Genomic DNA, 23,426 nt, shown 5'->3' with positions numbered 1-23,426 from the left:
GGAGGTAACACCTATGAAAGTGTGGGGTTCCCGTAGAGTGGGTCCCCATGAGTTTTTAATGCTCAAATAGTCCACTCTCAGCCTCCAGCATTTCATCAATGTTACCATTTAAGAGATCATTTTGAGTGTTCCTACTAGTTCCTAGCTCCAGTGGTTTCTGGTGAGCTGTGATTCTCTGTCTTCTCCTATCTCTACAGTTCGAGGTGGGCAGGAGGCGGGGGGGTTCCTGTGACCTCAGTTCTCTGATGGATCTAAGAACAGTCATGGGTTTTTAGTTTATCCAGCTTTTTTCTTGTTTTGAGGGCAGGAATGATGATTTTGAAGCTCTTTACGTGTAGAAACTAAAAATCACCCCTATTTTTATTCTTGCTACCCATGCCTCTTCTAACAAGTGCATCTAGAAGGGCAGGGTATTCACTCATCAGGTGTGGTTGGAGAAAAACTAGCAAATCCAATGTCTTGGAAAAACTGGAGAACTGAAGGGAAATACCTCTGCATCTGGTTTCAACACAGACTAATACGGATAACACGGTGTGGGATAGGGGTGGGAACCACAGAAGCTAAGGGCATATGTGCCATGAGTGACTAGTAATAAAAGTCAATTTTCTAAAACAAAATGAATCACAAAAATACAAACACTTTGCCTCATTCCCAACTGATAATCAATCAAAGAATATTGTCTGCTTCCATGAGAAAAAGCATCCAGGTCCATTAGTAAATAGGGAAATGCAAATTAAAATAAAGACGAAGTGCCATTTTGTGCCTAACCTACTTTCTGGTTTTTCAGCAAAAGCAAAATTACAAAAGCCGAATGTTGTGAAGTCGTAAGAACAAAAAATGTACCCTTTGGCATTGCTAATAGTGCTGTAAATGAAGACAGTGGAATCTGGCAGATGTGGCCTGAGTCTGTCAGAAGCTGTATTTTGACTCAGTAATTCCATTACAGGGAAATTTTTCCCTAGACAATAATTGTAAAGAGAACAGCCACGTAAACAAAGGCATATGCACCAGCATTATTTGTAATGGCAGAAAAGAAGGTAAGTGGCCTCTATGCGCAGCTTTAGAGAATGATCTAACAAACTTGCAAGTCAGAACAGCAATGACAGAGTTTTAAGTGTCTTCATGTTACCTCCTCCAGGCTTTGATCCTCCAACACGCAAATCCCAGCCACACTTCTGAATCAGGCAGCTTTCTGTCCACTCCTCAGAAGTGATGTTGCCCCTTTTCTTGTCCACTTGCCAGGAATTTCCTGGAAAGCACACTGTGTGCCTTGCTCATTTTGATACTCCTGTCACCTCCCTCAGGCTCTGATACAAAGAAAGGCTCTATTGTGCAAAGAAAGGCCTGATGTACAAAACGTGGGCCATTTACCCTCAGCATCACCATCACCTAGAGCCTGTTAAAAATGCAGAATCTCTGGTTTAAGATGCTAAAGTTTATGTTATGTATATTTTGCCATAATTAAAACTTAAAATGTAGAATCTCAGGCCCAACCTCAGACATACTGTATTTCAGCATCAGCATTTTAACAAGATCCCAGGTGGTTTGTTTAAATTTTGAGAAATACTGTATGTTGGATATATACTGGGGTGCCAAAAAAATGTATACAAGTGAACACTTGGGTCAGTGTTGCTCAAGCAGTAGTTTGCTGTCCTCAGAAGTGTCTGGGCAGCTGAATGGCTCAGTGGTTAGAGCAAGGTGTTTATAACACCAAGGTTCCTGGTTCGATTCCCACATGCACCAGTGAGGTGCGCCCTCCACAATTAGACTGAAAAACAGTGACTTGACATGCAACTGATGGGTCCTAGAAAAACACAGTGTTCCCTAATATTCCCCAATTAAAAAGAAAAAGTATCTGGATGCTGATGGTAACCACTTTGAGCCCCTCTTGTAATTGCTGAAGTCAAACGTGACTTGTATTCATCTTTTGTTATCGGTATATACTGAGTATTACAATTTTAATAGTTTTTTTACTTTCTTAAAATGTGTATACATTTTTTTGGCACCCTCTGTAGTTAGTCTTAAACTGTAAATTCCCATAATTAGTTACTATTTCTAATTAAGACATATACTTCATTTTTCTTCTCTTGGACTACTTCATTTTCAGGAAAAAGGGGGAAATCACAGTGGCAGCTGGCAGACTGCAAGAACAGCATGATGCTATGGCAACCACTTTCATTAGTAACTTAATTTCATCTCTGCTTTTACATCTTTCCCTCCTCAGTTCTGAAGCTGGGAAATTTTTAGTTTGGAAAGAACATAAGATGGCTTGTGGTTGCTATGCCGACGGTAGCTGCATACTTGCTAATGCACTTGACTATCAGCAAATCATAGAATTTTAGACCTCAAGGGACTACCAAGAGCCTTCATCCCCCCACTTGGCCGAGGAGAGCCCCATGTCAGGAGGTGAGGTTCCCTATCTGCTGCAGGGCAACCAGCCAGCCTAAGCAGAATGCTTGGTCTGGCCAACCTGAGGGTTTCAGGCAGAATTTGGGGACAGAAGGCAGACTGGAAGACCCTGAGAAGAACTGTGTTAGGTGTCTGTCTACCCCTAAACCCCGGGGAACTAGCTTGCGAGGGCTGGCATAACAAAATACCACAGGCCGGGTGGCTTAACAAAGATTTTTTTTCCTCACAGTTCTGGAGGCTGGAAGTCTGAGCTCAAGGTGTCAGCACCTTTGTTTCTCCTGTGGCCTCTCTCCTTGGCTTGCAGATGGCTGCCTTCTCCCTGTGTCCTCACATGGTCATCCCTCGTGTCTGGCCTTATCTCCTTAAGGACGCCAGTCCGCCTGGATTACAGCCCACCCTAACAGCCTCATTTTAACTTAATTACCTTTTTAAAGATCCTATCTCCACAAGCAGTCACATCTGGGGGAAAACAGTTCAGCCTGTACCACCTAGCCAGACTGGATCCTCTGGGAATGCTGACTGCCCAAGCCCTCAGCCATCTCCGTGTGTGAGCCCGTGCAGCATCGGCTCCAGCACCTGGCAGCCAGCACAGGCTGTAGTGCTTGCTGCATGAGGCTGGAGAGACTCCACAGTTTCCCAGGCCGGCTCTGGGCCATCTTGGAGCTCAGTGAATCCTCAGTCATCCTGCAGGAGTTGCTCATTCAGCAAATAAATGCTGGAGATACCGTTGAGAACAAACCAACTCCCTGCCCTCAGGGGTTCACATCCTGATGAGGGGAGACAGACAATAAACCACAGAAGAAAATGCAGATTCTGGGGTGTGGAGGTGAGCAAGGAGATAAACCAAACCTGGGTGAGGAGAAAGAGGGAAGGATGGGTGAGGGCCGCTGGTCCCCAGAGCCGAGCAGAATCCTGAATCGAGAGAGGCAGCAAGTGCAGAGACCCTGAGAAGGAGCTGCCAGGAGCCGGTGTGTCCAGGGAGCAGGAAGCAAGGTGACTGCATAGAAAATAATTTAACCTTGCCTCCCCCAAAAAAATGATCTGGCCTTTGCCCTCTGCTCGGAGGTAATCTTGTAAGCTCCAACAGGAGTATCTATCTGCCTAGGGGCCTGGGTCATTTCTGATAGTCTAACAATGTGATTTAAAGTGGGGACACCACGTCAGATAGTGTCAGGGTGGGGCTGAGTACAAGAAGGACCAAATACAGGATTTATGGGGGTGGTTTAGGTCATGCCTACCCCAGAGGGTTGGAGACTGATGTCAACCACATGAGCATTCAATCAATCATGACTGTGTGATGGAGCCCCAATAAAAACTCTGAACCCCCAGGCTCTGTAAGCTCCCCTACTTGGCCACTCTGTGAGTGTCATCACTCACTGATGCCAGGAGAGGAGGGTCGGTGACCCCACAATGGACACTGTCTTCTCCCTATATAGGCCAGTTTGGCACTTTCCTGTACTCTCCAGTGTGTGCTTTTCCCCATGGCTCATTTTAAAATCTGTATCCTTTCTCTGCTGTAAACTGCAACTGTGAGTATAACAGCTTTCTGTGCGTCCTTCTCGGAAATGACCAAACCTAAGAGCCTCCATGGGAGCCTCAAACCTGTAGTTGGGGTCAGAAGTGAGCCTGGTCCCGTGTGGACTTTTCCATCTAAACGTTCAGGCTGGTTAACTGCCTGCAGGGACAGAAGTAGGAAAGGAGAGACAAGGAGGAGTGAAGTCATGTGGGGCCATTGGAAGGACCCTGCCTTTTAGTCTAAGTGAAATAGAAAGCTCCTAGGGGCTTCGAGGAGTGACAGATCTGGCTTTTGTTCTAAGAGTCTATGAAGAATAGAGTTACGGAGGAAAAATGTGCCTCTCAGAGACCATTTCAGCTATGGCAATAATCTAGGCAAGAGATGAGTGTGGCTCAGGCCCTGGGTGCTGGCAGCAGGAATGGGAGTTGGAAGGACTTGCTGAGGGGTGGGCCGTGGGGTGTGATGGGAAGAGAGGAGGGGAGGGAGACGCTGAGGCTTTGGCCCATGCTGGAAGGAAGTGGTGCCTTTTGCCAAGGTGGCAAAGACTGTAACTTGATTTAGGGCATGTAGAGTTTGAGGTGTGTCAGAGACCTCCAAGGGAGGCTCCAAGTGGGCAGTGGGGTGTGTAAGCCTGAAGTTCCGGGGGCGGGGAGGTCTGTGCTGAGCTGTGTGTTGGGAGGTGTCAGGCTATGGGTATTCAAGGTCATGAGCTTGGCGGAGACCACCTATCATAAGAATGTAGGAGAGAGAAAAGGCCCAAAGATGGAGCCCTCAGGGCCTCCAACCTCAGGAGGGTGGAGAGAGCTGGTGAGCTAGCTGGTGAAGGTGTGGCCAGTGAGACAGAGTGGAGCCCCAGAACCAAAATAAAGAAAGTGTTTAAAGAAAGCACCTGCCTGTATGAAATGCTGCTTGGACCATCCAGTAAGATGTGGCTGAGCCCCGACATGAGGTTTGGCAACATGCAGGTGGAGTGGTTGGGATGAAAACCTGAAAATGGGGGTGGGCACAGTTCTGCTGCTCCTGGGTAATCCTGGCTCTGAAGAGTAGCAGGAAGCACGATGACCGGGAAGGAGGTACATGGAGATGACAGTGTGCCTCATTCTTCTGGGACAACTCAGTAAAGATGGGACTGAGGATGCAGGAGAAAGAGAAGGGCATGACGAAAGCGACCCCCTGGCATGCACAGGGATGGACTGCATGTGACATATGGGTCTTGGAGAGGACACAAGCGACAAACTCGTGGGGGAAGGGCAGGGAGGTAGGTAGGCTGGTGGAAGATTAGTGGTGGGAGCAGGAGGTATGCTCTCCTGTCAGTGTGGGTGTTTTCAGCAAATTAGGACACAGAGCTAGCAGGGGGAGGACGCGTGGGATCATCTTCCAGGAAAGTGGGAAGCTGAATGGACACAAGAGGTGGAGCAGGGGTAGGGTTGCCAGGAGGACTGCACTGCCCTAGAAACTAGTCTCCCCAAGGTAGTGTTTCTCCAGCCACGCAGTCGCATTTACCCAGGACGGGGGTCTGCCAGGCAAGTATGTGGTGTGAAAAGGGGGCTAAGGGCGGAGGTGAGCACATGAGGGAGGAGGGCGGCCAGCAGGTAGGTGGAGGGGACAGTGTGTTGTGGAGGTGACTGTGGTCAGCACGCTAACAGGAGGGAGCCAGAGAGCACGGCAGCGTCCCAGAGTGCCCAAAATTGAGGCTGTAGAGGGTGGTGACGACAGGGACAGTGGTGGCGGACTGCTGTCCATGGCTGGTGGGCGCCTTGTGAAATCATGTAGAGAGTCACGTGCAGGATGTCATTAATGAAAACAAAACAGAAAAGGATGGAAAATGTTAGGACATTGCACACAATAAGAGCACACATTAAATCATGAAACTTTGCTTATATATGTGTGTGTATTGGATCATAATGAAGAATGTATTTTTTATTATTTTTTATTGTGGTATACTATAAAAGAACATAAAAGTTGCCATGTTAATCTTTTTTTTTTTTTTTAATTGGGGAAGGGGAACAGGACTTTATTGGGGAACAGTGTGCACTTTCAGGACTTTTTTTTTCTCCAAGTCAAGTTGTTGTCCTTTCAATCTTAGTTGTGGAGGGTTCTGTTCAGCTTCAAGTTGTTCTTTCAGTCTTAGTTGTGGAGGGCGCAGCTCAGCTCCAGGTCCAGTTGCCGTTGCTAGTTGCAGGGGGCACAGCCCACCATCCCTTGCGGGAGTAGAACCGGCAACCTTGTGGTTGAGAGCCCGCGCTCCAACCAACAACTGAGCCATCCGGGAGGCAGCTCAGCTCAAGGTGCCATGTTCAATCTTAGTTGCAGGGGGCAGAGCCCACCATCCCTTGTGGGACTCGAGGAATTGAACTGGCAACCTTGTGGTTGAGAGCCCACTGGCCCATGTGGGAATCGAACCGGCAGCCTTCGGAGTTAGGAGCACGGAGCTCTAACCGCCTGAGCCACCGGGCCGGCCCCCCATGTTAATCATTTTTAAGTGTATAATTCAGTGGCATTAAGTACATTCACATTGTTGTGCAACCATCACCACTATCTAGTCCCAGAAGTTTTCATTATCCCAAAAAGAAACTGCATACCCATAAAATGTATCTCTTACTGTGGTCATAGTTAAAAAAAAAAAACAAAAAACAAACAAACATTTGAAAGGCACTGATCAGTGGTCAGCAAGAGGGTTTGTATTTGGGGCCATGCAGAGGACAATATCTTTGCAGGAGACAGGCCAGTGAGCTGACAGGCCAGGGCGCTAGAAGGATCATCTATGATTCATATACACACTGGAATCACTTAGATTCTAAGGAAAAGCTATGTCTCCAAAAATGAACTTAGGGACCATAATGCAAAGAACAATACCGTGTTTCCCCAACAATAAGACCTATCCGGACCATCAGCTCTAATGTGTCTTTTGGAGCAAAAATTAATATAAGACCCGGTATTATATTATACTACATTATATTATTATTATTATTATTATATTATTATTATTGTATTATATTATATAAGACCTGGTCATATATTATAGTAAAATAAGACCGGGTTTTATATTAATTTTTGCTCCAAGAGACGTTAGAGATGATGGTCTGGCTAGATCTTATTTTCGGGGAAACACAGTAGTGAGTCTGGTGCTAAAATCTTCAAAGAATGAAGGGGTCTGCAGAAACAGAGCAGAAATAATTGAAGTACCCAACCACCACACATAGTTATGCAGATAGGTATATGTTAAGTTTAACACTGTGCAGCCACTAAACGTATTTATAGAAAACTGAAATGACAGAAAAATGCCCCTTCAAAAAGCAGAATACAACATTATATAAACTTTGGCTCACATCAAAATTAGGATTTTTTTTTCAACAAAGAATTGGCTGAGAAAAGTCATTTGCAATAGCAAAAGCAACAAAAGTCTAATATTTAAGACAAAGTAATCTTGACAAGTCATAAGAAAAAGGAAACCCAGAGGAGACTTGAAAGGCTTAACAGTTAATGAAGAGATGCTAACACTTATTTGAAAAAGGCATCTTAACTGATCATGAGGTCTTACTTTGCAGCCAGGTTTGTGGAAGCAGGGAACTGGAGACATCGCTAGGAGAACGGCTGAATTCCCACAAATGTTTAAAAGGCAATATCCAGCAGCTTTCTAAGTAATAAATCAGGTGCACACCCAAAGACACAGAGATCTTTACAGATACATTGCATTGCAAAAAAGAAACAATATCTAAAGGATGCTAACACGTATCAAAATGTTATATACATTGCGACCTCAACAGTACGGGTTTTCAAAATTATGTAATTTAAAAATCAATCTATATTGAAAGGCTGTGGGGCCAACAAAATAATGTCATGAGAGGCGTGGGGGACGAGTGTGGACACCGAGAGGGAGCGGGCTGCCTGGGGGCCGGGAGAGCTGCCCCCAGGAATGGGTTTTCTGTCGGTTCCAATGTGGGGGTTGCGGAGCAAACTTAGGGGCCAGGTACAGACACAGAGGTTCTCAGGTAGAATGGCTTCGGGAGTTCAGGGAAGGCGGTCGGAGTTGGCGAACAGGCAAGACCCCGTACTCTGGGGAACAGGTCGAGCAGGGTCTGGCCAGAAAAACCCTGGCCCCACGCACCGCGGACCCGCGCGCCCCGCGTGGGTCCCGGGAGCTATGGGACAGCGTGTCCTCGGCCGATCCACGCGAGCTGCAAGTGTGGGTGACCCATCATAGGCTTCCCGGGACGCCGACTCCAAAACCTAACAGAAACCTTCGGGCCCAGAGCACCAGCCGGGTCAACCCGCGCCTGCGCACTCGGCTTCTCCCTGAGCCCACCCTCGCGCCCCGCCCCGTGTGGCCCCGCCACTGAGCCCCTCGGCCTTCACAGGTTGGCTCCGAGGCTGCTCTCGTAGGATTGGCCAATGGGAGCACGGCGCGCCCCGTGGCACGTGCGCCTCCGCCCCGCCCCGCGAAGTGCCAGCCGGCCGAGCTCCCGGGCTCGGAGCGCGCAGGGCGGGGGCGCGCGGGCGGGGCGGGGAGTGGGGCGGGGCGCGGGGGTCGCGGCGCGCTGATTGGCCAGCGCTGCGTTCCGAGGCCGTTAACGGCGGCGCGGCGGTGCCGTGGCTCCAAAACAAAGGGCAGGCGGCCCGCGGGGCGGCGGCGGGAGGATGTCTCGCGCTCTGCGGAGGCGCCAACGGCCGCAGCGCGTCCCGGGCCCTACTGGGGTCGCCTGAGAGCCGATCCCGCGCTGACCGAGGCCCGGGCTGGATGGGTGCTGCGGGCCGGGGCGCGGACCGCGGAGCGGCCGTGAGTACGGGCGGGCCTCGACACTGTTGCGCGGGCGGCTACTTTGTGGCGACCCGAGGAGCCTGCGGCTGCGGGCGGGGCCCGGAGGCACCTGTTGGGCGTCCGGGCGGGTGGGCGGGGCGCGAGCGGACCGCACCTGTAGAGGTTTTCCTTCTGATTTGATTATTTGATTTGTTAATATTCGGTTCACTCCGCTTTGGAGAAGACCATAAAACCTAAACCTTTTTTTCCACCTTTCTTTCCCTCCTCCCCGCCCCCTCCCAACCCGCCCATGGGAAATGTACCGAGAGAATGAGCTACGTGGTAACAGGCTTTTCCCTCTTAAAAAAAAAAAAGTCGCGATAGGGGAGGGAAATGAGGACAAAAGAGGTTCCCTAGGAATGAGAACGATTATGAAAAGGGGGAAACGTTTTCAAGTTGCCCACATCAAGATCGTGACTAAAATGAATTGTCCTCTGTGTTAGTTCACCACCTGTGGCACTAGGGTCTGTAAAGCAAAGCCTGCAAAAGCCTTAGCTTCGGAAAACTGCTAAGTAGGGTCCTCCTCCCCAAAACCTGCCTCTAATTGGCACCTCTGGTGAACAAATTATGTGCTGAGTTCTAGGATGGAAGGAGGCTGAACTCCGTTTTAGATAATGGCTTTGGAAGACATCAATTTCCCCACCCCCAAGCCTTTTCTGTTCAGTTGCATTTCTTCTTCCTCTTTGTATCCAAAACATGCACACCTTAACCTGTTGTTTCCTTTGCCAAGAATGTTATTCTTTCCATCAGCCAGTCCCTCCCTGTCCTAAACTACCCAAGCCTCAAAGGAGGCTGGCGTCTTCTGGGAACACCTTTCAGGTGCTTCACCTGAGCAAGCTGCCCCTCCCCTACCTATCACCTGCGCATCCTCCAGCCTTTGTTCTAGTGGAGGTAACAGAGGTTTGTTGAGCCCTTGCCGGGTGCCAGGCACTGTGCCTGATTCCAGTGTTGCTGAGTTTCATAATCCTGCACTGGTTCCCTCTACCCCAGCCATGGGCTCTTGGGTGCCTATAGCGGAATGATTGAAGAAGGCTAATACTGAGGCTCTCCTAGACCCTCCCTTCCCTTGCATCTCACACGGTACAGGTGTCTTGTGGGAACCCCTCAGAACTAGGACCAGGGCAAAATCATGTCGTACCATGGCCATGTAGCTCAGGGTCTGGCCTGTATTGGGTGCTTCAATAGTCTTTCTGTTTTTTAAATGGAAGTTCTTATTTTGGAATAACTTTAGATTTACAAAAAAGTTGCAAAGATAGTACAGACAGTCCCAAATGCTCCATGCGCAGTGTTTCCCCGTTGTTACCATCCTACATTTGGCCGAATTAACAACTGACATGGGTCCATTCCTTTAACTAACTTCCAGACATTAAGACTTTCCATTTTGAAGCACAGAAATTTGTAAAGCTTTTTCTTTACGTTGAGAACGGTATTCCTAAAATGTCTGTCTTTGATTCTGCCTGTCTTCACTAAGTCTATGAGGACCCTGTGTCAAGGGACAGGGTTGGGAATGCAGGGGGCCGTGGCTGCCATGTAGTTTTAATGTATTTTTATCCCTAGACGACTGATAAAGGGAAAATAATTGAAAATAAAAAGCAGCAATAGAAGTCCCTCTGCTTTAAAACCATTCTCTGACACTCTTCACTCGAGATTTATTTGGTCTAAAATTTTTAGAAAAGTAGTTAGATTTGCTAATCAGCAAAATCTCTAGGGAGAATTTGGACAAGAGATTTCAGCAGAGGTTGGAGAAAGTTCTGAACAGCCAAGTCACTGGAGGGCAAAGAGTTCTGGGTCGGTCAGTGTGAGTAGGTTTCCGGAAAGAAGTCAAGAGGATGATATGGAATTGGCCTGCCTCTGACATTGTGACAGAGAAGAAGGCTTTGCGTGAGGAAAACCTATCTACTGCTGAGAGTAAGATGGAAATCCTGGAGCCAAGCCACTGATTTCCATGCCCTGGGAGGGGACTCCTTCTCTGGCACCTGCTGAGCCTCAGAACTAAGACCGGGCTTCCCTGTGGGTTTCGTGAGGTGCTTACTCTGCCATACTGTAACAGTGACATGACCTCTTGTGTGAGTCTCTGGGCCGCCTTGTGAATTGCATATTACTCCCATTTTACAAAAAGGTAACAGCTTAGCCTCTAAATTTGTGGCACAATTTCAGTCGAGCCTTCTTTCAGCCTCATCCAACTCTCACTGCGGACAACCTGTCTCTTGCCAAATGCCACCTGTCTTCCCAGCATCATCACTCTCTCCCCTGAGCACTGGCCCCCTTTCTGATTCCTCTTGTTTCAGGTTTTCCCTTTTCCCAACACAGAGCTTTGAGTGTTTGTTTTATTTAGCATGTGACTAATAGTTTAAGATTCCCAATCTCTTCCCTCCTGCTTCAGTCCAGTCTCCTAGGTCTAGTCCCACTCTGGCAACTGGAAAGAAGGCCAACCTTGCGTGTGTAGTTCCTGCATCTATCCACTTCTTGTTAGCAAGGAGGCAAGCAGCCTCTGCTAGGATGTGTCCCAGGGCCACACTGGGAAGCTTTGTTACTAGTGGGAGAAATAAAGAAGAATGTATTGAAGGTTCTTCCCAAAGAAAGTCAGTGCAAACTCATTAATCAGTAGTCTCAATGGAGACACGGAGGCAGGACCAGAGCACAGGCAAGATGAGAGCTGAGGGTGAGAGCGTGGAGGGTAGAGGTGTCCCGGCCACTGGGCGATGCAGAAGCCCAGACCCCTCCGGTTCTCCAGAGAGGCAGGGGCAGTGGACTCCGCAGAGGGATGAGGTGACTGTCTGAGGGCAGCCATGTAGGTGGTAGGACTGAAGGTGTCTTCTTGCCCCTCCCAGTGGATCCACTGGTCCATCAAGATTGCAGTTCCTGAAATGTAGGGAAAGCTTTTCATCCTGTAATTCAAGTAGGAAGGAAGTCTGTGTGTGTGAAGTGAAGCTGGTACTGCCAAAGGCAAATTGTACCCTTACAGTCACCCTTTGATGTAAATCCTTCTAGGCCTTTCCACCCCTGTGTGTGCATGTACTGTGTGTGAGAGTTTGAATCATCAGTACATACACTTGGTATCAAAATCAAAAGTTGCAAAAACAGCAGACAGTGTAAAGGAAGTCACCTTCTCTGTCCTTCCTCGCCCCAGCCTGAGGTCCCACCTTGGAACTATTTCTGATTCTTGTATCAGGACATTTGGCCAGTCTCTGGGTTAGACTTGCGGTTTCTAGTCTTTTGTTATTATAAGCAACATTGTAACACCCAGTTATTTTGCACATGTGCAAGTCAGTCTGGAGGAAAAGGCCTGAGCTGGACCCTCGGTCCAGGGGTGTGTACCTGGCAGCACTGATGGGTGTTATCAACGTTCTGAAAATCTTTGCCAACCTGCTAGGTTGTAAGGCAAATACTAGTGTGCCTTTAATTTGCATCAGTGAGTAAAGTTCACATCTGTCCACCTGTCTACAAGCACAGTGGTCCAAGGTGTAGGCTGTCTGGCTTCAAACCCAGCTTCTCAGCTGTGCAACCTTGGCAAATTGACTGACCTCTCTAGGCTTCAATTTCCCTGTCTGCACAGTGGGACTAATAAGAACACTTGATTCTTAGGGCTGCTGTTAATTCATTTGATTTTCATAGATTCAGCTGCTTAGAATAGTGCTGGCCTTAGCTATGAGGCTCTGCGGGAGCTGCATTTCCTTTTCTGTGATGGACGCTGATGTCCCCACGCATGCCACCCTCCTGGGATTCTATCTGGCTGGACACAGCAGGGCACATGAACATGCTCTGCATCTCTTTGAGCTGTTTTCCTCCCCTGCTCCCCTGGAGAGTGCAGACTCTCGGGCAGACTCCAGTAGAGAACATGCTCCCATCTTGCTCTTCACCAGTTTGTATCTTTTGACATGGTGAGGTTCATAACACACTACCCCAAAATGTGGCACCGTGGCATACTGAATATCGTAAGTTGATGGAGCTTGGGAACATGGCAGAAGCAGGAAGATAACTCTGACCTCTGCCTTACCCTTATGCCCTGAAACAGGCCATAAAACTCCATGAAGATGTTCTTAGCACCAGAGACGGGATTTGGGGCCAAGAAATCTGTATAAACAAATCTTGTTAAACTAACCCTTATCTTTCTAGTTACTTCTACCCCTCTGCTTTGTCAGTTCTTCACAAATGTATCGATTCTTTGTCTAAAAGGTATAAATGCTTCCTGCTCTGGTCTCTTCTTCTGGTCTTCATTTTCTTGGGACGGCTCACATGGTAAAATTTCTCCTCTTGGTTTTGGTTAGAGTGTGGTGCTGGTTAAGGTTGCTGGTTCAATCCCCACATGGGCCACTGTGAGCTGTACCCTCCTTTAAAAAAAAAAGAAAAGAAAACTTCTCCTCTTACTCTGTCTTTGTCAGTTTAATTTTCAGACCTAGCCAGGGTCCTAAGAGGGTCAAGAAAAACTTTTTCTTCTCCTACAGGCACTTCTGTCTCTCTGTCTCTTTCCAACTCTCTGGCTTGCACGGGCACACACACACACACACACACACACACTGACACACACCAACCTTCCCGGATTTTGATTTGAATTGCATTTAATTTAAAGGTTACTTTGGGGAGAATTCATTTATTTATAGTATCTTTCAGTCCTAATCATTTATTTCTCCATTTCTTTAAGTCTTTCTTAATGTTCCTCAAAGTTTTATAATCTCTGTAAAGGTGTTTCATGTCACTGAGTTTGTTCTTAGGTACATGTACTGTTACACTCTTGCATAGAAGGCACCCTGGTTTTCTTCCTGATCTCAAAAAGAATGTTTTCTAAAGTATTACCATTAAGTGTGATGTTTACTGTGGGTTTTTTGGTAGATGACTCTTAACAGGTAAAGAGGTTCCCTTATAGTTTATTCGGCATGGAATGTTTTTTTAAACTGTGAATGGATGTTAAATTTTGTCAGATGCTTTTTCTGCATCTTTGAGATAAACAGATTAAGAGAACGATAGGTGGTGAATATATTAACCGTTTTTTTTAGTGTTAAATGATCTTGTTTTCCTGTGATAACGTCAACTTAATTGCGTTATCCTTTTAAAATGGTATTCGATTCTGTTCAGTAATATTATTTAGGATGTTTGCATCTTGGTTCCTGAGAAGAAAATTATAGTGAATTTCATTCACATACTGCCCTGATCAAGGTTTAGCTGGCTGCATTGGATGGTTGGGGAGGGCTCCCTCTTTCTCTTTTCTGGAAGAGTTTGTGTCAGATTGGAATTTTTCCTTCCTTGAAGTTTAGAATTTACCAGTGATGCTCTCTCGGCCTTTCAGTTGGGTGTGTGTGTGTGTGTGTGTGTGTGTGTGTGTGTGTCTGTGTCTGTGTCTGTGTCTGTGTTGGTGGAGAAAATGTTTTACCAGTGATTCCATTTCTTTCACGTTAATGGGGTTATTTAGGCTTTCTATTTCTTCTTGAGTCAGTTTTGAAAACTTATATTTTTTTCGGAAATTACCTGTGTGATATCCATTTTCAAATATATGGACTTAAATTGATCACAACATCCTCTTATCCAGAAATCTTATTTAAAAAGGTGATATTCTATTTCCATTTCTGACATCTTATTCCACCTTTTTGGTCCCTTCCTTTCTCTCTCCTGATCAATCTTACCAGAGGTTTGTCAATTCTAGTCATCTTTTGTAAGAACAAAGTTTTGGCTTTGTTGAGCCTCTCTAGTATATTATTCCCCTGTTCCATTATTTTTCCTAATTATTTCCTTTCTTATATTTTATTTGGGTTGTTTTTCTGTTACCTTGCTAACTTCTTAAAGATGAGTGTTTAGCTGTCTTATTTTCTAATATACATCCTTTAAGATTATACGTTTCCCTTATAAGTACTGGTAAGTAATTATTTTATTGTTTAGTTCAAAATAATGTCTAATTTCCATTATTTTTTGACCCATGGGTATATATAAGTACATTTATTAATTTCTAAACATATGAGGATTTTTTCTAGTTGCGTTATATTATTGATTTCTAACTAAATAGTGTTGTGGTCAGAGAATATACTGTGATTTAAATCCTTGGGAATTTGTTGGGACTTGTTGTATGGTAAATGTTTGTGTGCTTTAAATGAGTGTGGATTCTGCAGTTCTTAGATACAGTTTTCTTCATGTCTTTTAGGTCTAATTTCTTCATCACATTGTGCAAATCCTCTAGATCTGTACTCATTTGTGTTTGCTCTATCAGTTACTGAAGGATACAGTAAAATATAAATATATTTACACTATATACCTATATACTGTCATGTATTACAATAAATATATGCTATATAGTGTGTATGTATACTAAGTATACATAAATATATAAATATATACTAAATATGTAAATATGTATGCAATATAGTTTATATATTATAATCAGTAATTCTAGTCTGATTATAGATTTATCTGTTTCTCCTATAGTTCTGTCAAATTTTTCTTTTAACTTTTTATTTATTTATTTTTTAAGGGTGCTTTTCCAGAACCCATCAGCTCCAAGTCAAATAGTTGTTTCAATCTAGCTGTGGAGGGTGCAGCTCATAGTGGCCCATGTGGGGATCTAACCAGCAACCCTGATGTTATGAGCGTTGTGCTCTAACCAGCTGAGCTAACTGGCCGCCCATGGTTCTGTCAATTTTTGAATCATATATTTTGAGGTTATATTACTAGGCAATTAAGATTTACATTTGTGATTTATCTCCTGCTGTTTTTATCATTATGAAGTAACCCATTTATCTATCTAGTAACATTTTCCCTTCAAATATTATTTAAGGGAAATAGTAATATAGTTTTATTAGTTGCATATTGTATCTTTTTCTTTACTTTTACTACTTTAACTCCTTTATTGTGAATCACATACATACAAGAAATACATAAAACAAATATGCTGTTAGCAAATAATCACAAACCATACATCTGTGTTGCACCACCTACATCCTAACCTTATTCTTTTCAACCTTTCTGCGTCCTTATGTTTAAGATGTGTCTCTTGTATGTGGCATCTGGATGAATTTTGTTTTCTGCTCAGTCTGAAACCTTAAACTCTAACATTTAGTCCTTATGTTTCTTTTTTTAACCCCCTTCTTCCGCCTCCCTCCCCCCACATTCTGGTTCAAGCCTTATTTCTCAGTCTAGTTGTGTAGGACGCAGCTCCCTGGCCCATGCTGGTGTTATGAGCCTTGCGCTCCCCCCCCCCCGCCCCCCCACCCCCTCCCCCGCCTGCTCACAGCAGTTCATTTCTATTTCATGTAAGCATTGATATATTCGGGTTTAAATCTCCCTCCTTTCTCTGTGCTTCCTGTTCTTTCCATCATGTTTATTTTCCTCTCCCTTTTTTCTTGCCTCCCTTAAATTGACATTTTATCATTCCCTGATATTTGCTTTTATAGGTTTGGAAGTTACACACTAGGTTTTTGTTCTTATAGAAGTTTCATCCAAAAATTATACTTGTCCTTAATTTACCAGATTCTAAATTTAATCAATACTTATATCTTTGATTTTGGACAATACAACAACTCTAGAAAATTTCCATTTGAGTTTTCACCCTGACTTGTTGTTGTCATGTATTACAGTTGTGTCATTTTAAAGCTCTATAATACATTGTTGTTCTGATTCCCCACATATTTACCATTTTCTTTGTCACATTTTTACATTCCGAAGTTTAGACTTTATCTAGTGTTTTCCTTCTGTCTGAAGCACATCGTTGAACTTCCTTTACTGATATTTAGTAAAGTCAAACTTTTTAGTTGTCTGAAAAATATCATTTCCCAAGTTCTTGAAAGATATTTTCACTGGATATGGAATTCTGGGATAGCAGTTATTACCTTTCAGAACCTTAAGGGTACCTTTCCCTACTGCCTTCTGGGTTCCCTTGTTTCCTTTGGGAAGTTGTTCTGTTGAAAGATGATTTTTCCCTCCCCTTTTGGATACCTTTTTTCTTTTTCTTTAGTGTTATACGGTTTTGTTGTTATGTGACCAGGTTTGGCTTTATTTTTATTTATCCTACTTGGAATTATTGGACTTCTAAGTCTGTGGATTGGTGTCTTTTTTTAATTCTGGAAAATCTTTAATCATTATCTTTTCAGAATACAGTGTTTCTGCCCCCATTTTCTTCTCATTTTCTGTAAATCTACATACATGTCTGTGCTTTTGGTATCATATTCAAGAAGTCACTGCCAAATCCGATGTCATAAAAATGTTCACTACATTTTAAGAGTTTTATAGTTTTAGTTCTTACATTTAGGTCTCTGATCTATTTTGAGTTTATTTTTGTATGTGATGTAAGGTGAGGGTCCAACTTCATTCTTCTGCATGTGGATATTCTGTTTTCCCAGCAGCATTTGTTGAAAAGACTGTCCTTCCCCCATTGAATGGTCTTGGCACCCTTGTCGAAAATCATTTGACCATAATGCAAGGGTTCATTTCTGGACTGATACGTAATTTCTTAAAGATTAATTAATAGCGGCTCATCACTCATATTCATAAATGTCATGTTGCTTTGAGTCATTAATGCCATCGTTTGGGACAAGATGTCTCCAGTGCTCCTGCTGGCCTCACTCTGACAGGGGCCTTGTTGAGTGCTTTTCCGTACACATTTCCTGAAACCACACATGATACAAGATGTATCTGATGAAATATTTTTCTCAAATTATTTGTATGTAAAAGCAGTTCACCTGCCACTTCCAACTAAATTTAGAGTGGTTAAATGGTGATTAAGTATTTGTATTCTTTTTAGGTATAATTAATATTAAAGAACAAGATCTTTAACTTCTAGTCCTGCCCACCCTCATCCCCCACCCCACATTCTTCAAAGTACATCCATCCTAAACATACCCTCTTGATGTATTTCATTCTCTCTGTAACTCGCTCTATGTCTTGATTTGTTGACAGATTGTGACATTTTTCTCTCGTCCCAGCTGTGTGGACAGTGCCACACGCCCTCTGAACAACAACGGCTCTTGCGTGCATATTCCAGTGTTTCTTCTGTCAGAGAGCACAGCAGAGCCGTAATTCTTCCAGTGTCAGCCCAGAGCTGAGCGAGGAGTACCCAGCAGAGATGGTGAAGATGACAAAATCCAAAACTTTCCAAGCTTATCTGCCAAACTGTCACCGAACGTACAGCTGTGTCCATTGCAGAGCCCACCTGGCAAATCACGATGAGCTGATCTCTAAGGCAAGTGGTTTGTGTCTAAAAGTTGACTAGATACCCTTAACAATGCTTATCATACCTAATTAGTGGATGGATATTGAACTATCACATGGCTTCCTGGGTTTCCTGTGTCCTAAAAGTCTAGAGCCTTCTGGGCAGTGTTGATGGCAGTTTTGTGCGTGATTAGGTGCGGCTGCACCGCGGTTTTGGTTGTGACCTTTACACAGTGGGTGAGTTTGGAGGGCTGGGCAGCTGGGACTCCCAGATATCATGAAGAGCAGGATGAGTCAGTTACTTGTCAGAGCAGTAAAATTAGTGTGAAAGCAGAGACACTGAAGGAACAAAGGAAGTCTAGAAAATCTGTGGAAATAGTTTAATAGTAAAGGAATTAAGAATGTTTAAAACTCAGAATGGTTAAGAAGAGAAGAGGCTATAATATTGAATGTTAACTATAAATGAAAAAAAAAAGAAAACAACAGAAGAAAAGAGGCCATCATGGGGGACGTGGGGTCTTTCAGGGAAATGCCCAGGAGACCAGCTGTGGGCGCCCTGTGCAGGATGGAGAGCAGCCTGGTGGATGTGAAAAGAAGAGCGTGAATCTTCCGTATTAAGTTGAACACTTTATTAGCAAGCAGTGTGTAATGTTGATAATGAACCACTTATGAACATTTAAAACACTCCCAGTGTAGTGGCTGAGTAAATGCTCCCCTGGGAAACAGTGACAGTCCTCTCCCACTCATCCTCACAGGTCTTGACCCCCACCCATCCTCACAAGTCTGCCTTCCAGGGCTGCATGAACTTCAAGCTCGTTTGAAAACAAAGTCCGTCAGGAAGTTGTTCCTTTCAGGAATCTCCGCTTAGGCTTCTTATTTCACGCAGAAGAACGTTTATCTACTTGTGTTTTAACTAGGTAACAATGAGAGGCTGTCTCATTTCCATTCAACATCTAAAATAAAAACTGTTAAACAAGGCAGACTTTCTGTTCTCTCATTGCTTCTGTGTCTCCATTGTTCATTCAGAAGTTTCAGGTCAGAAGTGGAAGTACCTCAGGCACCTATTTTCTTGGTTGCTTTCCAAGGCCGAGCTGCTCCGAGGCCTCCGGGTTGGAGCTTTGTGGGTTGGCGACCTCGCTGAGCCGGTGACACCTGAGCAGGCATCAGTGGCAGGCACCATTATGGTCTTTGTTCTGAAGCATGCCAGTGGATCCATCATGAGGTGGGCCAAAAGGAATTTGAGCTGCTTCTTTCAAAGAACCTTAAAGCCATTAAGCTGTTTTTTAAATTACATCAAGAGCAGAGGCCTGCTAGGTGGAAACAGTCATGACATTGAGTGAGCGTTTCAGGATGAAAGGGTGCTGAGAACCCAACCTCTCCAAGCACATGGGCTGCCAAGAGGCATCAGACTTGTGTTTCAGCTGGTGATAAAGTAAACAGCTGCTTTTTCTCCCTTACATTGTTAGGCCGTGGCACTTACCATGGAGAGTAGAACTCAGTTCACAGGAGACTAGAGGTACTGTCCTGAGAGGGGTTTATCAGCCTCTGGGTCCATCTTTGCACTAATAAGCAGTCCCCTGGCCCAAGGGATCCTTCTTGGTGTAGGCAGGTCTGATTGTTAGAAGGTCTGTCTGGTTTGCAAACTATATTTGCCGGCCACATCTCGCACACCATCTGTTTCTGTAGTTTTATTTATCATGTGTGGCTACTTTTGTGCCACAATCGAGTAGTTACAGCAGAGGCTGTAAGGCCTCCAAAGCCTAAAATATGTATCATCTGGTCCTAATTTACAGAAGTTTGCAGAGCTCTGCTGTAGGCAGCCCATGGCCTGAATCTGAACCACAGATTTGATCACATCATGGATCTAAACCCTGTGTAAGAAATTAGGAATCTCAGAATAGGTGAAAACTAGGAAAATCAGTCTAGAACATTGAAGCCTGCTAGGGATGTGTGGAAAGTCCATAAGATGATTGTTAAATTGGACATAAAATAGTATTCCTAATTCTAGGAAGTCACATAAGGAAAGATCCTTTTTTTAAGTCTGAAAGCTGTATATTTAAGTCAGAAAACTGCTAACCTCAGGCTAGGTTTTGCTGCAATAACAAAGAACCCCAAATCTCAGTGGCTTAAAATGAAAGTTTATTTCTTGTTCACGTGAAACAACCAAAGACAAGTTCTTGATTTCGTTTGTGTTTCATTGATTATTTTTGTGGTCCATCTTTTCCATTTATTTGGTCTTGAGCCTGGAACCGGAGCAGATAAACCCCTGCAGCTGGTGTCCCCTCTTGTTCTGTGAGAGTGAGGGTTGTGGGAGCTATGGCCCAATTATGTCACGGAGGTACAGATCCCCTACTCTGCCTCCTTAATCATCTTACAATACATGAATATGCTACAAGGTATTTCTTGTAACTCTTCCCTGGGGTGAGCTGTCACTAGAAGGTCCTTTCCTCCAAAGCAAGGGGCCATCTTAGGCAGTGACCTAGTTTTATTTCAGTGGAAAAGCTTGGAAACGCCCTCTTGCCCCTAATATCTGACAGATGTGGTTGGTGTATCTTGTCCTGGTGGATCGAGTGACAACAGCGGGGCAGTCCCTCTGGGGCTGTAGGAGCACTAGGACGCCCCGGGCCCTCCTTTCGGGAAGACGCTTGTCCTGCTCAGGGCCCTGAGTGCAGCCCCTTCATGCCCCGCAAGGCAACCCTTCAACTCATGTCCGGGTCCATGACCTGGAACCCAGCTTCTCCACTTGTCATTCCAAAATGCAAAACTCAACATCACTTTTTGTCGTATCACAACAGATCTTTTAAAACTTTTTTCTTCTTTGCAGTCCTTTCAGGGAAGTCAGGGACGTGCCTACCTCTTCAATTCTGTGTGAGTATCGCTGCGTTAGCCTTGCAGACATGCAGTGTTTGCTGTCATCACATTTATTGCTCCTATACATACTCAAAGCTGGAATACATAGTGTTCACCAATGGTCTAGAATTACCCGGTGTCTCTTACATCATCTTAAAGAACTCTATCTCTAGTCTGAGAGTTTGGGGAAAGCATAATGCTGTTAACTGAGGAACTAGCTCCTGCATACATACTGTGGTTTGTTTCCCGTTTGTGGTAGGTTGTGAGTTTTGCTACAGCACAGCTATAGTCACCTCCCCACAGCCTGTCCTGTCCTGGGGAAAGGAGTTGTTCCTTCTCCTAAGAGGTGGTGGTGGGCAGGCAGTGGGGAAGGTGGGGAGTTAAGAAGAAACACTGCTCCATCTCTGGTAACCTATTGGTTCAAGAAAGGTGGGGCCAGGGTGGGAGCCAGGGCGCCCCCTCCAGGTGGGGGTGGAAATGCCCCCGCGAGGGCAGAGGGTCTCCAGCAGCCCCTGCCTCCTTCCCTGCAGGGTGAACGTGGGCTGCGGCCCTGCGGAGGAGCGAGTCCTTCTCACTGGCCTACACGCTGTCGCAGACATCTACTGTGAAAACTGCAAAACCACGCTTGGGTGGAAATATGTGAGTAACCACCTTGTTTTGTTAAGAGAATGCAGACTTACTGTAATAAGTAAAATATTTACAAATGGAAACAAAATTTGCAAAGGCGTAAGACCTCCCCCTGGAAGTGTGATCCTATTAGTAAAAGAATACCTTTTAAAACAGAATTTATTTTGAGCCGATTAAAGATGTATGGGCATATCTTCATTTGCAGGGCAGGCGTGACAGCCACGCTGGTGGGGGGCAAACGGCCCCACCCCACAGGCCCGGTGCTCTCTGAAGACCTCATGGAGCAAGGGGAGGGAGGCAGTTCCCCCATCTGGGGGACACTCACTGGCCGGCCAGAGCCCGGGGTAGCTGGTGTTATTTGCAATAGTGATCACAGCAGACTCTGCAGCACTTGGTTCCTCATGTGCCCAGGACCGCTTCCACACGGGCTTGTATTCCCAGCGCCTTCTTTCTCCTCGCACCTGTGCCCTATGTGGCCCTCCCACCCCATCTCTAGCCTTTATCTCCATAGCTCTTCTCCCTCCTGCTCCAAGCTTTCTGCAGGTACAGGTGCAGCCGCCCTCCCCACGGCCTGGCCTCCCCCTGCTTGCTGAGCGCTTAGCTTTGGGAGGTCCCTCCTGCTCCACACTCTGCTGCTTATTCTTCTTCCCACCTCTCAGGCTGACCCTCCTCTGATCTCAACCTGTTTTGACCTCCTGTCTGTTGACAACTCCCAAACTTGTCCCTTGGCCCCAGCTTCTGTCCCATGTACCCAGTGCCTCCCGCCATCTCGTGCACACCCCCACCCCAGACTCGGCATTGAAGAGGCCCGTCTGCAGTGGCACCTCCTGGAAGTTGTTTTCTGCAGCCATTCTGGTTTTCTTGGTCAAGGCCACCTGCTCTCCCTCCTCCTGCAATTCTTGCTCATTGCTGGTGTCCCATATCCCCATCAGATATGAGGGAACACAGCCCCCAGCATGGAGACAGGCTCAGTGAGGCCTCCATGCTCCCCCAGCCCTTCCACCTGCTCGCCTGTTCCATCCCTGGCCATCCCCACCCCCCCTCAACGAAGGGCCTTCTGTCCCACCAGCATCTTTGAACTGTGCCCAGGGCTTCTGGTGCAGTTACCTTCACTCCCCTTTGGAGTCCCTGGAAGGGGCATCTTGGGCCTTTTCCTACCTTCCAAATTGCCCTGCACATGGTAGGTGCTCATTAACAAATGTGAATTCATTTCTCTACAAGTTTAACCATGACTTGATGACAAGTGTACCAGAGGCCTACACTGCCTCCCATGGGTTTGTCACCTGAGACAGACCCCTCCTGGCCATCAGCCTGGCACAGGGGACATCTGTGGGGAGACGTGATACTATAGACTTACTTTCTCTGACCAGAGTATAAAGAAGTTGAAAAATGAAACAGTTTGTCCTAAAACCTTCTCTTCTTTCTACTTTTTTTTTTTTTTTTTTTTTTTAAGGAACATGCCTTTGAGAGCAGTCAGAAATATAAGGAAGGAAAATTTATTATTGAGCTTGCCCACATGATCAAAGACAACGGCTGGGAGTAGAGTGAAAATTTCCTGTTCTCTTTTGAATACTATTTTGTGAAAGAGACTGTAATATAATGGAAACGTAGGAGCGTCCTGGATGATAATACTTCTTGAACTTGAACCTCACAAGCCGCCTCTCCTGACCATTCCTGTGGGTAAGGCTGCATCCGGTCTGTCCTCTTCACGTGCATGGTCATTTCTGAAATGTTTCAGTGACCTTTTCCTAACGTCTCAAATTCTAGAGAAAGAATTAATCGACTGATGACTTATCCATCTAGTTAATACCTTCTTTAACCTATGCCTTTAAGATAAAGTTTGGCTGTGCTCTTTCATGTTCAGTAGAAACAGACCACAGGGACAAGGTCTCGAGAGCAGGTTCCCCCGCCAGAGTGAGGGTGTTGTAGCCCACTCTGTTCCTCATTTGCAAAATTACAAATTGGTTATTCCTCTTGCAGATGAGCTGTTGTCATAGTGCTCATTTTAGAATCTTCCAGAAGCAGTTATCAAATCTGTATACAAAGGGTGTTTTTTTAGCCTTGTTAAAAAACAGGACACCACTGGCATATTTTAGG

The 23,426-nt window shown here is 45.4% G+C and overlaps 1 protein-coding gene across 1 annotated transcript; it reads left to right on the top strand.

Annotated features, from left to right (window-relative positions):
• Window positions 1-8,482: 8,482 nt before the first annotated feature.
• YPEL1 (yippee like 1) lies at window positions 8,483-23,392 on the top strand. The gene is made up of 5 exons (XM_074321770.1): window positions 8,483-8,702; window positions 17,601-17,883; window positions 20,677-20,720; window positions 21,233-21,341; window positions 22,783-23,392. Exons 2-5 carry the CDS (start codon window positions 17,767-17,769, stop codon window positions 22,870-22,872), a joined length of 360 nt encoding a protein of 119 aa, XP_074177871.1. The 5' UTR covers window positions 8,483-8,702; window positions 17,601-17,766; the 3' UTR covers window positions 22,873-23,392.
• The last annotated feature ends 34 nt before the right edge of the window (window positions 23,393-23,426 follow it).

Source organism: Rhinolophus sinicus, linkage group LG16 (genome assembly GCF_036562045.2).
Source record: "Rhinolophus sinicus isolate RSC01 linkage group LG16, ASM3656204v1, whole genome shotgun sequence".
Classification (NCBI taxonomy): domain Eukaryota; kingdom Metazoa; phylum Chordata; class Mammalia; order Chiroptera; family Rhinolophidae; genus Rhinolophus; species Rhinolophus sinicus.
This window is presented reverse-complemented; position numbering and strand designations above follow the sequence as displayed.